The 15565-nt window shown below is 40.4% G+C and overlaps 1 protein-coding gene across 2 annotated transcripts; it reads left to right on the forward strand.

The window, feature by feature from the left end:
* The first annotated feature begins 102 nt into the window (after positions 1-102).
* Positions 103-7342, forward strand: LOC135492331 (coiled-coil domain-containing protein 91-like). Of its 2 annotated transcripts, none has more exons than XM_064778733.1 (13): positions 103-176; positions 884-955; positions 1193-1271; positions 1543-1721; positions 2098-2496; positions 2669-2848; positions 3151-3258; positions 3567-3659; positions 5157-5225; positions 5448-5534; positions 5845-5934; positions 6054-6167; positions 6579-7342. In XM_064778733.1, exons 2-13 carry the CDS (start codon positions 911-913, stop codon positions 6687-6689), a joined length of 1554 nt encoding a protein of 517 aa, XP_064634803.1. In that variant the 5' UTR covers positions 103-176; positions 884-910; the 3' UTR covers positions 6690-7342. The 2 variants fall into 2 exon arrangements, with proteins under 2 accessions (XP_064634803.1, XP_064634804.1); XM_064778734.1 differs by lacking the exon at positions 103-176 and adding an exon at positions 250-579.
* Positions 7343-15565: the final 8223 nt, after the last annotated feature.

Consider the following 15565-nt stretch of genomic DNA (forward strand, 5'->3'; position numbering starts at 1 on the left):
TATGAATTATTTTATAAAGTATATTTCAAAGACTTTAATTGATGATCTTATGAAAAAATGAATAATTTGGCAGAAAATATCTGGTCTGCACTTTCTGATCAAACATGGCAGCGCCCTTCAAAGCTAACTTCCGGTTGAAAACATTTCAATTTCTGGTTATTTCCTCGAGTTATTTCGTAAATATTTCACTAATTCTTGTATAAATGCAATCGAAGTTATATTTTTGCGTTAGTTATTGACACAAAGCATGCTGTGCTCTTCTTGTTAGGCTGATAGTGAAAGAAGTACACACTAGTTTTGACTTAAATGGGGGCAAAGCCAAAGGCCCAAAATGAAATCTGGGTCAAGAAAGTATCATGATGATGTCACTATTGTCAGATGTACCAACTCAACAATGCTGAAAGAATAAAAGAAAGCTTCATTGTTATTTGCCCAGGCAGATCTTCTCAAATAGGAAGTTTAGTAGGCCTTTTTGAAGAACGCCAAAACAAGTCAAATGCGCACACTGACTCAGAACATGTCAGAAGGCCTAAGCAAACTTTGGACAATGCCTAGAGATGCAGCAATCCTTTGTTCAAGGTGAAATGCATGACTGGTCGGGTCGGCGCCAAAACAGACTTCTACGAATTTGTCTATTTAATAAGTTCATGAAGTCACGTTCGCGTTGTACATTGAATGACGTTGCATAGGCCTAACCCTGTCGAGTGTCATGGACTGTTATGAGTTCCAATGTACATCAACTTATTATGCTGGTAGTGGCATTGATCGCATCATGTTGTTACTGTTGGTGGGTATATAAACAAACCTGACATTCAACTTCTCATTAAAAATATTTTTCTAATGAAGCACTTGTCGGAATGTCCTTTTACTTTTTTAATTACAGGATTAAAACCTATTGAGAGATTCAAACATGGCAGATGATGAAGACGATTTCGGAGAATTTGGTGGATTTGAGGTAAATGGAGTTCCCCCTATAGTTCAGTCAATTCTGACATGTCGGAAAACAACTGTGTTTTCATTGGTCAAATTGGTTGTATATTTCTTTATTTAATCAACAAAAAATACTCCAAGACCAGGTATTTTGGAACAATGACATACACACAGGCAAGGCTGTCAAGGAGATATCAGAACACTTTGGCCCACAGGTTTATTACCTGTAGCACACAACTGTTATTACAAATTTCTTTTTCAGGCTGCAGATCCAGATCTTGATGGTGCAGGACCTGTAAATGTTGAAGCCAGTCCGTCACCATGGGCATTATTCCCTGCAGGTAAATGAAATAGTGGGTTAATACTCCAAGTGAAGGGGTCAAGAAACTGATATCCCACATTTCGGTGGTGACCTACATTTTGGTCTTTTTGACAAATTCAGCATAGAATTTTATTTGTGCACTGATACTGTAATATCTTATATGTCTTAGTTTCAGTATACCTGCCCATCTGGATCTCTTTCATTACCTTGTTCTAGTATCTCACAAGCCAGTAACAAATGTGGTAAAGAATATGGAAGTGAGCCTTAATATGTATTTTTTCTTGTGACAGGTACAGCTGCGCCAGACCTTATTCAAGCCCAAGGCATGGTCTACCCGCATGGTATGGAGCCACCCTTCGTACAAGAAGACGTCAATGCTGCAGCTGCAGGAACCAATAATAACGTCCAACAACCACCAGAATCTGTGGGGTTTTATATGGAGAATGACTTATTAGTGTCCAATGCTCAGGTATGTGTAGCATTGAAGTTTTGCTATGAGTTAAAGTGTTGGTCTACCATGTGATATAGTTCTGGAGTGCATTCCTGGTGTTTTGATGTGATGCATTGCACTGGCAGTTTCTAGATTTGGATTCAGATTCCATGTTTTTCGTTTGCTGTGGCCAGTCTCGAGGTGAAGGATGGAGGCGCCTCTCTAGAGGGTGTTGCTCCTGAGATCACCTCTTCTCAGTTGGTAGGGATTTCTCTGAGCCTGTTTCAAGGGCGTCTTTGCCTCCCAGTAGGCCTAAAGGTGCTGGATGTGTGTCTGATTTGTCCGGTTTACATGTAATATATTTCTCATTTCCAGAACTAGGAGTGTATCATAATGTGCTATTTTGTTTTTCTAGCCTAGTGTGTCTCATGATGATGTATTGGAGCTCAGTCACGGTTCAGGTTCATCCGACAGCAACCGTTCATCTGGGGCATGCCATCAACGAGCTGCTGTTCCTGATATTCAGAGTTTAGATATAACCGCCCAGAGCCATCCGCGGAGTGCTCCAGAGGCAGACGCACCTGTAGATATACTCCCATTAGAGCTGCCAGGATTATGTAACCACATTTCCGGAAATGAAGTACCGGTATCACCAAGTGGTGGATTGGTGCAGGGGGCTGGAAATGGCGTCCAGAATGCCGAGATTGGACAGGGAGAACCTGCTGCAGCCCCTGGCAGGGAAGACACAGAAAAAGTTACAGAACTGACGGAGCAGCTGTCAGTTGTAGAACAAGAAAAAGAACGAATACAGAAGGTAATGCCTGAACATGCCGAGTGAGTTGTGATTTTAAAGGCCTATTTGAAATTTGAAAATGTTCAAATTGCCTATATATGTGCTGAATATCAATTTCAGAATATACATATATCCATATTTTCATGTTCAGTATGCACATTTTCAATTATCTGCGACGTCTTCTTCTTTTCAGGATTTGGAAGAATTGCTGGCACGTCATAATGTAATGATTGTAGACTTTGAAACAACGCAACTACAACTAGCAGAACAAAGAGAAAAGTACAAGACGTTACAAGGAAAGCATGATAAAGATTTGGAAGAGATTCGTCTGGCCGGGCATGAAGCATTGGTTGTCATTGTAGAGGAATATAAAGTAAGGAAGACAGTCTAAATTGGACCCTAATACAATGTCAGTAAGCATAGACTAAGAAGTTTGCTTATTATTCCACATGTTCTTGGCGCTTGGCATTACTGTAAGTGTAAACAAATATGGATTATACTTACTGTAAAACATGGTAAAGTGAGAAATACACACCCTTTTGAGACAAAAGCTGAAATTCTCTGGGCCCATGCGAGAGTACCTGAGTTTACCTGCTGTAGACTAAAAGCCTCAAAATAAAGTCGACCAAAATGTACTTGTAAACAAATGTTGTGCATCTTCTCCTTCCTTTTTAGGCCTTGTGTCGTGTGGCTGTGTTGGAACAAAAAGACGTCATGGAGAAGTATTTACATGATTGCCTGAAGGCTGAGAGAGAAAGGTTTGAAGAGACATTAGAATCACAGGTTAGTCTAAAATAACGAGACATGACGACATGAGCTCTAGTTTGGCTCATAACTCTGATAACCGGCTCTTTTGACATTACTTGTGTGATCTGTATTGTATAGGACTCCACAAAACCCTGAGAAAATCAACGCTGTTATTATATATAGAGAGTCACACTGTCTATCACTGGAGTATACAGAGAATTGAACCCGGGATGTCTGAGATGACAGACACTGTGCCTCATTGACATGTTCGTTGTTTGTAATGTTCTAAAAACTAACAAAGTTATATTTTCAATAATTTTATTTTCTGTCCTATCTTTTTTAAGCGGGACCGGCTGGTGCAATCAATAGAACAAGACAAAGTTAAAAATGCAGAAGAAATGAAAGTGTTAAGGGAAGAGTTGCAGCTGCTGCACCAGGTGAGGATTTTGCAGTGAGCTACTTATTAAGATAATATAGGCACGAGCCAAGTGGGCCTGATTACCTTTCCCGAGTCTCTTACCGATGTCCTTACTATTCGCAATACATTGGCAGTATTCACACTTGTTTAAGGAATGTTTTGGTCACTAGAGCGCCCAGCAAACGAGCGATTTGGTTTCAATTGAATTTTCTTTTTCGTATTTTTTCACAATTATCTGCACAAGGACACAGACGAGACAACAGCAATCCTTCCTAGAGTCAAACTCACAGCCTACTGATTATGTGCATGGCACTGAAACAACTACACCACTGGTCAAACCTTATACAGTGGAACCCCGGTAACACGACCTCCCAAGGGACTAAGCCGAAGTGGTCGTGTTACCGGGGTGGTCGCGTTAGTGAATTTAAGAATCATAAGTAGGTTTTCCCGCCAAAACATCGTCCTAGCAGATATGCTGTGTGTACATTGACATGCATTAATGACTACGCCACCGGGTGATTCGATAATTTGTGTGTATATCACGAATAAAAAATCATTTTCTTGAGTGTTTTGCGTTTAATTTACAACTTATGTAAATGAGTAAATAAACTGACGAGAGCTAATTAGACCAAACATTACATTAAAACTTGAGCATGCTAATTAGAGCAAGCATGTCATTCACACCATCGGCAGCTGCCCTTCTTGATGTCAAGCTAATATTCCCGCTAACATTGAGAGAGGTGATGTGAGAAGATGTTGAGAATTATTCCTGATGTCTTCCTGCTTTAACTTCAGCCAATTTGAACTGGTACTGATTAAATCATCTTTTTAAAAACGTATTTTTATCAATATTACGACGTAGTAAGCATTCTTTACTTTGAGTATCGGTACTCTTACTAATCAACATAATTTATTTGTCCTAAAAACTACGTGTGCATGCCTCTTGACATCATTTAATACTAAATGATGAAAAACAAACCGTGAGTCGAAAAGAAAGTTTATTCTTCATTTTATTTGCGCTTACATTTGATCAAACTCACTTACACATCATTTATTTTCATATGGATTCCCATGGTCATTGTGTTCGAGGTGCTAACTATCAACACGGATTTGCGAGAAGGTGCCAATTGATACGATGCGGTCATGGTTGATTACGGCAATTAGGCCTCATGGTCGCGTTAGCGGGGTTAATTTGCAGTTTGGGACCGACCAAGCTGGTGGTCGCGGTCTGGGTACCGGGGTGGTCGTGTTAGCGAAGGCCAGTTAATGAGAATTAGAGAGAAAACCATTCGGGACCGGAGAATTTTGGTCGTGTTCGCGGGGTGGTCGCGTTACTGAGGTGGTCGCCGACCGGGGTTCCACTGTACCTGTTATAGGCGATTGTTCAGTGGCTTATGACATTATTGATGTCATTGGACAATATAATTTGACAATAACATGATTTCAGAATGGAAGTGTGTCATATGACACTATTGACAGTGACTGATGATAATCACAAATTTCCTATTCTTTATAGAGCGAATTTGAGAAGTTCTTACAAAAAGAGCAGGAGCAACAGAAAGAAGAACTTAAGGTTGCCATCAGAGTAAGTGAGTTAGTTGATGAGGCCATGTCTCAAAAAGAGAAAGATGATTCTGCTATTATCAAAAAGTTATTTCCTCGGTCTGTTCTGTTTAATGTTTAAGCAGTAACTTATTGGTAGTATCTTTTACCATTTGGTTGTAATGGGCATCAGAGCAAAAAACGTGATTTCAGTGTTACCTCAATGACTTCATTATATTCTGCCATTAAACTGATATCTTTACAGGAGGAGCACCAGGCCAGTCAGAGATTGCTTCAAGCAGCCATTGATGAAGAGAGGGAGAAAACAAAGGCGTTATTGGCACAGGAAAAGGTAAACTTTTTCCTTCTGCATTCGCTTATGACCTAGTGAGCATTTTGTTGCACAACACTGGGGCTTGGGACCAACTTGGTCCACTGGCCTGGTGAGTCTGTCTTCCACCAGCTACTGGGAGGGACTTGGATGGGGTCTTTTTTGCTTGCTTGGCATTGAGACCGGTTGCAAGGTTTATGTCTAAGTTGAATACTTTTACTAAAAAAAATAAATAAATTTCCAAGGTCACAAATGATGTGGTGGGAGGTGTCTTTGTCGGAATTTAACCAGCGTTAAACAATTATTTCCTATGTCTAATGGTTTATTTCAGGAGAATTCACGGGTTGCCTTGGCAGCAGAACAGGAGAAATTCACTCAAGTTTTAAAAGAGGCAGTTCATGAAGAACGGGCCAAGAGCAAGGTAAGTAGACCTAGCTTGTTCCAAACACAGAAGAGGAAGGCGACTGCCTTGTATGCAAGCGACCTCCTTCCCTTCACTTCCTTAAACTCGCACATCTAACTTCCCAATCATTTTTTCAGGAGGCCGTTATTCAGTGTATAAAAGATGAACAGGAGCGGAGTAAGGACTTGTCGCGTGACGTACTCGAGAAGTCTCGGGAAGCAATGAAAGGCTACATCACAGAAAATAGACAGGTATAATTATTGTGGAAAATTTAGCGTCAGCAGGAGATTGTGCTGACCATGTACCATTGACAGAGTTCTGATAATAATGGCAAGACGGTGGTTCAAGGATGCATTGATTATTTACTTTTGCTCCTCTGAGAGGGTACTCTCTTTCACTGTCTTCTGTCTCTGGTGATCCTCTCCAGTTCCTGCTTAGAGTGACCCATGGTCTTCATGTCCCTCTCGAGGTCCCATCACGAGTTGTTCCTGAGTCTTCCCCTATGTAGCTGAGACCTATCAATATTGCCACTTGTAAGAAAGCTCTCGACAAACTCTTTCTGTTGTCCGTTTGATAAACCTGTGATACGATTTTGGATTCCGTTACCCATTTTCTGAATTAGTGCATTTTCTGAATTAGTGCCATACTTTATTTGCTTTCAGGCTGATGCAACAGTTCGGCGAAAACAACTGACGTCTCTCGATTTATTTCTTGAGGGGGCCAGGCATCAATTAACGGATCTTATGTCAAAAACATCAGAGGAAAACGGATGAGCTAGTGTCGCAGTGCTCCTGTTCGTTGTTCAACCTAACTGTTGCTGAGTGTGCTTAAGGACTTGTTTTTAAATGATGCAAGGTTAAGGGATGTAAATTTGCTGCTAAGTGCTAGAATAAGTTACAACATACTACTGTAACTTACAGTTGGTCAGGAGATGACCTTGTGATAGCATGTGTTCTAAACACTAAAAGTGACAAGCCACAACATAACTATTGGTTTTTTAGTGCTCATGGGGAGTACAGTAGTACCTCGCTTTGAATGACATCCTCGGGACTGACAAATGCTGTCCCTCATAGGGAGGTGTCCTTATTACAGAGGTATTATGTGTAGAAATTACCCATTTGGGACCAAACCCGATGTCAGTAACACTAAGAGAGAGGGTGTTATAGTTGGAGTTGTAGCAAGAATGCTCATTCATCCTCAAAAACTTCCTGGAGATTAACTCTAACAAGTGTAGAGCAGACGCCTTAGATGATGGTTCCATTCTTAGGAGACTGTGGCTCATAATTGTGATGAATTTGAATGGTCAGACTTACATGTTTGTCGCCAAGAATACATAAAGACATAGTCTTTATCAATTCTTGTCGTGTGTATAATTTATGTAATGTAACGATGAGAAAAAGATTAAAATAAACAATATTTCAGTTGATATTTTGGTTAGACTTTCAATTTCTAAATGGTGGCCATTTGGTTGCCACCCCATGTATCAATTCTCATTGGTGCACTTCTGAACATGCTACCTGCAGGAGTTTACGTGTAGTCACATGTCAAAGCCAACTTTGGTGTGTGGGTATGTATAGGCATTTTAAGAACCCTATGGAAAAGTAGGTCACCACATTTGGTTTAGGGGAAGAAGGAACAGTCTCATAGGAAGAAGCGAGTGCCTTTCTTTGCTTTTGAGGAAGAATTGGCATGATTTCTTTCATTCATAGGAAGAAGCGAGTGCCTTTCTTTGCTTTTGAGGAAGAATTGGCATGATTTCTTTCATTCATAGGAAGAAGCGAGTGCCTTTCTTTGCTTTTGAGGGAGAATTGGCATGATTTCTTTCATTCATAGGAAGAAGCGAGTGCCTTTCTTTGCTTTTGAGGGAGAATTGGCATGATTTCTTTCATTCATAGGAAGAAGCGAGTGCCTTTCTTCGCTTTTGAGGAAGAATTGGCATGATTTCTTTCATTCATGGGAAGAAGCGAGTGCCTTTCTTTGCTTTTGAGGAAGAATTGGCATGATTTCTTTCATTCATGGGAAGAAGCGAGTGCCTTTCTTTGCTTTTGAGGAAGAATTGGCATGATTTCTTTCATTCATGGGAAGAAGCGAGTGATTTTCTTTGCTTTTGAGGAAGAATTGGCATGATTTCTTTCATTCATGGGAAGAAGCGAGTGCCATTCTTTGCTTTTGAGGAAGAATTGGCATGATTTCTTTCATTCATGGGAAGAAGCGAGTGCCTTTCTTTGCTTTTGAGGAAGAATTGGCATGATTTCTTTCATTCATAGGAAGAAGCGAGTGCCTTTCTTCGCTTTTGAGGAAGAATTGGCATGATTTCTTTCATTCATGGGAAGAAGCGAGTGCCTTTCTTTGCTTTTGAGGAAGAATTGGCATGATTTCTTTCATTCATGGGAAGAAGCGAGTGCCTTTCTTTGCTTTTGAGGAAGAATTGGCATGATTTCTTTCATTCATGGGAAGAAGCGAGTGCCTTTCTTTTTTTTTGAGGAAGAATTGGCATGATTTCTTTCATTCATAGGAAGAAGCGAGTGCCTTTCTTCGCTTTTGAGGAAGAATTGGCATGATTTCTTTCATTCATGGGAAGAAGCGAGTGCCTTTCTTCGCTTTTGAGGAAGAATTGGCATGATTTCTTTCATTCATGGGAAGAAGCGAGTGCCTTTCTTCGCTTTTGAGGAAGAATTGGCATGATTTCTTTCATTCATGGGAAGAAGCGAGTACCTTTCTTTGCTTTTGAGGAAGTATTGGCATGATTTCTTTCATTCATGGGAAGAAGCGAGTGCCTTTCTTTGCTTTTGAAGAAGAATTGGCATGATTTCTTTCATTCATAGGAAGAAGCGAGTGCCTTTCTTCGCTTTTGAGGAAGAATTGGCATGATTTCTTTCATTCATGGGAAGAAGCGAGTGCCTTTCTTTGCTTTTGAGGAAGAATTGGCATGATTTCTTTCATTCATGGGAAGAAGCGAGTGCCTTTCTTTTTTTTTGAGGAAGAATTGGCATGATTTCTTTCATTCATGGGAAGAAGCGAGTGCCTTCCTTTTTTTTGAGGAAGAATTGGCATGATTTCTTTCATTCATGGGAAGAAGCGAGTGCCTTTCTTTGCTTTTGAGGAAGAATTGGCATGATTTCTTTCATTCATGGGAAGAAGCGAGTGCCTTTCTTTTTTTTTGAGGAAGAATTGGCATGATTTCTTTCATTCATAGGAAGAAGCGAGTGCCTTTCTTCGCTTTTGAGGAAGAATTGGCATGATTTCTTTCATTCATGGGAAGAAGCGAGTGCCTTTCTTCGCTTTTGAGGAAGAATTGGCATGATTTCTTTCATTCATGGGAAGAAGCGAGTGCCTTTCTTTGCTTTTGAGGAAGAATTGGCATGATTTCTTTCATTCATGGGAAGAAGCGAGTACCTTTCTTTGCTTTTGAGGAAGAATTGGCATGATTTCTTTCATTCATAGGAAGAAGCGAGTGCCTTTCTTTGCTTTTGAGGAAGAATTGGCATGATTTCTTTCATTCATAGGAAGAAGCGAGTGCCTTTCTTTGCTTTTGAGGGAGAATTGGCATGATTTCTTTCATTCATAGGAAGAAGCGAGTGCCTTTCTTTGCTTTTGAGGGAGAATTGGCATGATTTCTTTCATTCATAGGAAGAAGCGAGTGCCTTTCTTCGCTTTTGAGGAAGAATTGGCATGATTTCTTTCATTCATGGGAAGAAGCGAGTGCCTTTCTTTGCTTTTGAGGAAGAATTGGCATGATTTCTTTCATTCATGGGAAGAAGCGAGTGCCTTTCTTTGCTTTTGAGGAAGAATTGGCATGATTTCTTTCATTCATGGGAAGAAGCGAGTGATTTTCTTTGCTTTTGAGGAAGAATTGGCATGATTTCTTTCATTCATGGGAAGAAGCGAGTGCCATTCTTTGCTTTTGAGGAAGAATTGGCATGATTTCTTTCATTCATGGGAAGAAGCGAGTGCCTTTCTTTGCTTTTGAGGAAGAATTGGCATGATTTCTTTCATTCATAGGAAGAAGCGAGTGCCTTTCTTCGCTTTTGAGGAAGAATTGGCATGATTTCTTTCATTCATGGGAAGAAGCGAGTGCCTTTCTTTGCTTTTGAGGAAGAATTGGCATGATTTCTTTCATTCATGGGAAGAAGCGAGTGCCTTTCTTTTTTTTTGAGGAAGAATTGGCATGATTTCTTTCATTCATGGGAAGAAGCGAGTGCCTTTCTTTTTTTTGAGGAAGAATTGGCATGATTTCTTTCATTCATGGGAAGAAGCGAGTGCCTTTCTTTGCTTTTGAGGAAGAATTGGCATGATTTCTTTCATTCATGGGAAGAAGCGAGTGCCTTTCTTTTTTTTTGAGGAAGAATTGGCATGATTTCTTTCATTCATAGGAAGAAGCGAGTGCCTTTCTTCGCTTTTGAGGAAGAATTGGCATGATTTCTTTCATTCATGGGAAGAAGCGAGTGCCTTTCTTCGCTTTTGAGGAAGAATTGGCATGATTTCTTTCATTCATGGGAAGAAGCGAGTGCCTTTCTTTGCTTTTGAGGAAGAATTGGCATGATTTCTTTCATTCATGGGAAGAAGCGAGTACCTTTCTTTGCTTTTGAGGAAGTATTGGCATGATTTCTTTCATTCATGGGAAGAAGCGAGTGCCTTTCTTCTCTTTTGAGGAAGAATTGGCATGATTTCTTTCATTCATAGGAAGAAGCGAGTGCCTTTCTTCGCTTTTGAGGAAGAATTGGCATGATTTCTTTCATTCATGGGAAGAAGCGAGTGCCTTTCTTTGCTTTTGAGGAAGAATTGGCATGATTTCTTTCATTCATGGGAAGAAGCGAGTGCCTTTCTTTTTTTTTGAGGAAGAATTGGCATGATTTCTTTCATTCATGGGAAGAAGCGAGTGCCTTTCTTTTTTTTGAGGAAGAATTGGCATGATTTCTTTCATTCATGGGAAGAAGCGAGTGCCTTTCTTTGCTTTTGAGGAAGAATTGGCATGATTTCTTTCATTCATGGGAAGAAGCGAGTGCCTTTCTTTTTTTTTGAGGAAGAATTGGCATGATTTCTTTCATTCATAGGAAGAAGCGAGTGCCTTTCTTCGCTTTTGAGGAAGAATTGGCATGATTTCTTTCATTCATGGGAAGAAGCGAGTGCCTTTCTTCGCTTTTGAGGAAGAATTGGCATGATTTCTTTCATTCATGGGAAGAAGCGAGTGCCTTTCTTTGCTTTTGAGGAAGAATTGGCATGATTTCTTTCATTCATGGGAAGAAGCGAGTACCTTTCTTTGCTTTTGAGGAAGTATTGGCATGATTTCTTTCATTCATGGGAAGAAGCGAGTGCCTTTCTTCTCTTTTGAGGAAGAATTGGCATGATTTCTTTCATTCATAGGAAGAAGCGAGTGCCTTTCTTCGCTTTTGAGGAAGAATTGGCATGATTTCTTTCATTCATAGGAAGAAGCGAGTCCCTTTCTTCGCTTTTGAGGAAGAATTGGCATGATTTCTTTCATTCATAGGAAGAAGCGAGTGCCTTTCTTCGCTTTTGAGGAAGAATTGGCATGATTTCTTTCATTCATAGGAAGAAGCGAGTGCCTTTCTTCGCTTTTGAGGAAGAATTGGCATGATTTCTTTCATTCATAGGAAGAAGCGAGTGCCTTTCTTTGCTTTTGAGGAAGAATTGGCATGATTTCTTTCATTCATAGGAAGAAGCGAGTGCCTTTCTTCGCTTTTGAGGAAGAATTGGCATGATTTCTTTCATTCATGGGAAGAAGCGAGTGCCTTTCTTTGCTTTTGAGGAAGAATTGGCATGATTTCTTTCATTCATGGGAAGAAGCGAGTGCCTTTCTTTTTTTTTAAGGAAGAATTGGCATGATTTCTTTCATTCATGGGAAGAAGCGAGTGCCTTTCTTTTTTTTGAGGAAGAATTGGCATGATTTCTTTCATTCATGGGAAGAAGCGAGTGCCTTTCTTTGCTTTTGAGGAAGAATTGGCATGATTTCTTTCATTCATGGGAAGAAGCGAGTGCCTTTCTTTTTTTTTGAGGAAGAATTGGCATGATTTCTTTCATTCATAGGAAGAAGCGAGTGCCTTTCTTCGCTTTTGAGGAAGAATTGGCATGATTTCTTTCATTCATGGGAAGAAGCGAGTGCCTTTCTTCGCTTTTGAGGAAGAATTGGCATGATTTCTTTCATTCATGGGAAGAAGCGAGTGCCTTTCTTTGCTTTTGAGGAAGAATTGGCATGATTTCTTTCATTCATGGGAAGAAGCGAGTACCTTTCTTTGCTTTTGAGGAAGTATTGGCATGATTTCTTTCATTCATGGGAAGAAGCGAGTGCCTTTCTTTGCTTTTGAAGAAGAATTGGCATGATTTCTTTCATTCATAGGAAGAAGCGAGTGCCTTTCTTCGCTTTTGAGGAAGAATTGGCATGATTTCTTTCATTCATAGGAAGAAGCGAGTGCCTTTCTTCGCTTTTGAGGAAGAATTGGCATGATTTCTTTCATTCATGGGAAGAAGCGAGTGCCTTTCTTCGCTTTTGAGGAAGAATTGGCATGATTTCTTTCATTCATAGGAAGAAGCGAGTGCCTTTCTTCGCTTTTGAGGAAGAATTGGCATGATTTCTTTCATTCATAGGAAGAAGCGAGTGCCTTTCTTCGCTTTTGAGGAAGTATTGGCATGATTAAAGGCACTCGCTTCTTCCTATGAATGAAAGAAATCATGCCAATTCTTCCTCAAAAGCGAAGAAAGGCACTCGCTTCTTCCCATGAATGAAAGAAATCATGCCAATTCTTCCTCAAAAGCGAAGAAAGGCACTCGCTTCTTCCCATGAATTAAAGAAATCATGCCAATTCTTCCTCAAAAGCGAAGAAAGGCACTCGCTTCTTCCCATGAATTAAAGAAATCATGCCAATTCTTCCTCAAAAGAGAAGAAAGGCACTCGCTTCTTCCCATGAATGAAAGAAATCATGCCAATTCTTCCTCAAAAGCGAAGAAAGGCACTCGCTTCTTCCCATGAATTAAAGAAATCATGCCAATTCTTCCTCAAAAGAGAAGAAAGGCACTCGCTTCTTCCCATGAATGAAAGAAATCATGCCAATTCTTCCTCAAAAGCGAAGAAAGGCACTCGCTTCTTCCCATGAATGAAAGAAATCATGCCAATTCTTCCTCAAAAGCGAAGAAAGGCACTCGCTTCTTCCCATGAATGAAAGAAATCATGCCAATTCTTCCTCAAAAGCGAAGAAAGGCACTCGCTTCTTCCCATGAATGAAAGAAATCATGCCAATTCTTCCTCAAAAGCGAAGAAAGGCACTCGCTTCTTCCCATGAATGAAAGAAATCATGCCAATTCTTCCTCAAAAGCGAAGAAAGGCACTCGCTTCTTCCCATGAATGAAAGAAATCATGCCAATTCTTCCTCAAAAGCGAAGAAAGGCACTCGCTTCTTCCCATGAATGAAAGAAATCATGCCAATTCTTCCTCAAAAGCGAAGAAAGGGACTCGCTTCTTCCCATGAATGAAAGAAATCATGCCAATTCTTCCTCAAAAGCGAAGAAAGGCACTCGCTTCTTCCTATGAATGAAAGAAATCATGCCAATTCTTCCTCAAAAGCGAAGAAAGGCACTCGCTTCTTCCTATGAATGAAAGAAATCATGCCAATTCTTCCTCAAAAGCGAAGAAAGGCACTCGCTTCTTCCTATGAATGAAAGAAATCATGCCAATTCTTCCTCAAAAGCGAAGAAAGGCACTCGCTTCTTCCTATGAATGAAAGAAATCATGCCAATTCTTCCTCAAATGCGAAGAAAGGCACTCGCTTCTTCCTATGAATGAAAGAAATCATGCCAATTCTTCTTCAAAAGCAAAGAAAGGCACTCGCTTCTTCCCATGAATGAAAGAAATCATGCCAATACTTCCTCAAAAGCAAAGAAAGGTACTCGCTTCTTCCCATGAATGAAAGAAATCATGCCAATTCTTCCTCAAAAGCAAAGAAAGGCACTCGCTTCTTCCCATGAATGAAAGAAATCATGCCAATTTTTCCTCAAAAGCGAAGAAAGGCACTCGCTTCTTCCCATGAATGAAAGAAATCATGCCAATTCATCCTCTAAAGCAAAGAAAGACCGTTCCTTCTTCCCCTAAACCAAAGATAGGCTGTCCCTTCTTCCTCTAAACCAAAGAGAGACTGTCCCTTCTTCCACTAAACCAAAGAAAGACTGTCCCTTCATTCCCTAAACCAAAGATAGGCTGTCCCTTCTTCCTCTAAACCAAAGAAAGACCATTCGTTGTTCCCCTAAACCAAAGATAGGCTGTCCCTTCTTCCTCTAAACCAAAGATAGGCTGTTCCTTCTTCCTCAAAACCAAAGAAAGACGGTTCCTTCTTCCTCAAAACCAAAGAAAGACTGTCCCTTCATCCTCTAAAGCAAAGAAAGACCGTTCCTTCTTCCCCTAAACCAAAGATAGGCTGTCCCTTCTTCCTCTAAACCAAAGAGAGACTGTCCCTTCTTCCACTAAACCAAAGAAAGACTGTCCCTTCATCCCCTAAACCAAAGATAGGCTGTCCCTTCTTCCTCTAAACCAAAGAGAGACTGTCCCTCCTTCCACTAAACCAAAGAAAGACTGTTCCTTCTTCCTCTAAACAAAAGAAAGGCTATCCCTTCTTCCTCTAAACCAAAGAAAGACTATTCCTTCTTCCCCTAAACCAAAGAAAGACTGTTCCTTCTTCCCCTAAACCAAAGATAGGCTGTCCCTTCTTCCTCTAAACCAAAGAGAGACTGTTCCTTCTTCCTCTAAACCAAAGATAGGCTGTCCCTTCTTCCTCTAAACCAAAGAAAGACTATTCCTTCTTCCCCTTAACCAAAGAAAGACTGTTCCTTCTTCCCCTAAACCAAAGATAGGCTGTCCCTTCTTCCTCTAAACCAAAGAGAGACTGTTCCTTCTTCCACTAAACCAAAGAAAGACTGTCCCTTCATCCCCTAAACCAAAGATAGGCTGTCCCTTCTTCCTCTAAACCAAAGAGAGACTGTCCCTCCTTCCACTAAACCAAAGAAAGACTGTCCCTTCTTCCTCTAAACCAAAGAAAGGCTATCCCTTCTTCCTCTAAACCAAAGAAAGACTATTCCTTCTTCCCCTAAACCAAAGAAAGACTGTTCCTTCTTCCCCTAAACCAAAGATAGGCTGTCCCTTCTTCCTCTGAACCAAAGAGAGACTGTTCCTTCTTTCTCTAAACCAAAGAAAGACTGTTCCTTCTTCCTGTAAACCAAAGAGAGACTGTTCCTTCTTCCCCTAAACCAAAGATAGGCTGTCCCTTCTTCCTCTAAACCAAAGAAAGACCGTTCCTTCTTCCCCTAAACCAAAGAAAGACTGTTCCTTCTTCCCCTAAACCAAAGACGACGACGACGACGACGACGATGAAATTTTCAAAATCAGAAAAATTTTGGGACTGCAGTTTTTGGTGATGTTGGTTCATATTGAGCAAAAAAAAGAAGCCTCTTTCCTGGGCCCAGGTCTCTACCACATCAATAATTGGGACAATGAAGGTGATAGCAACAGAGTGTACGGGGTGCTCAGAAGCCTGCTCCCTATTGTAAAAGGTTATAGCCAGGTTATAAACAGGTTACTTATTAATAATAAGTAACTTGTTAAATGGCTGTATTTTTTATCTAAAGAGAGCACAAGTATGCAAAGAAT

The sequence above is a fragment of the Lineus longissimus genome, chromosome 8 (genome assembly GCF_910592395.1).
Source record: "Lineus longissimus chromosome 8, tnLinLong1.2, whole genome shotgun sequence".
Taxonomy (NCBI): domain Eukaryota; kingdom Metazoa; phylum Nemertea; class Pilidiophora; order Heteronemertea; family Lineidae; genus Lineus; species Lineus longissimus.

Coding starts and splice junctions, on each gene's coding strand:
- LOC135492331 (XM_064778733.1), top strand. CDS start 911: ATGGCAGATGATGAAGACGATTTCGGAGAATTTGGTGGATTTGAG. Junction 1,272..1,542: donor ATGGGCATTATTCCCTGCAG/GTAAATGAAATA, acceptor TTCTTGTGACAG/GTACAGCTGCGCCAGACCTT. Junction 6,168..6,578: donor ACATCACAGAAAATAGACAG/GTATAATTATTG, acceptor ATTTGCTTTCAG/GCTGATGCAACAGTTCGGCG.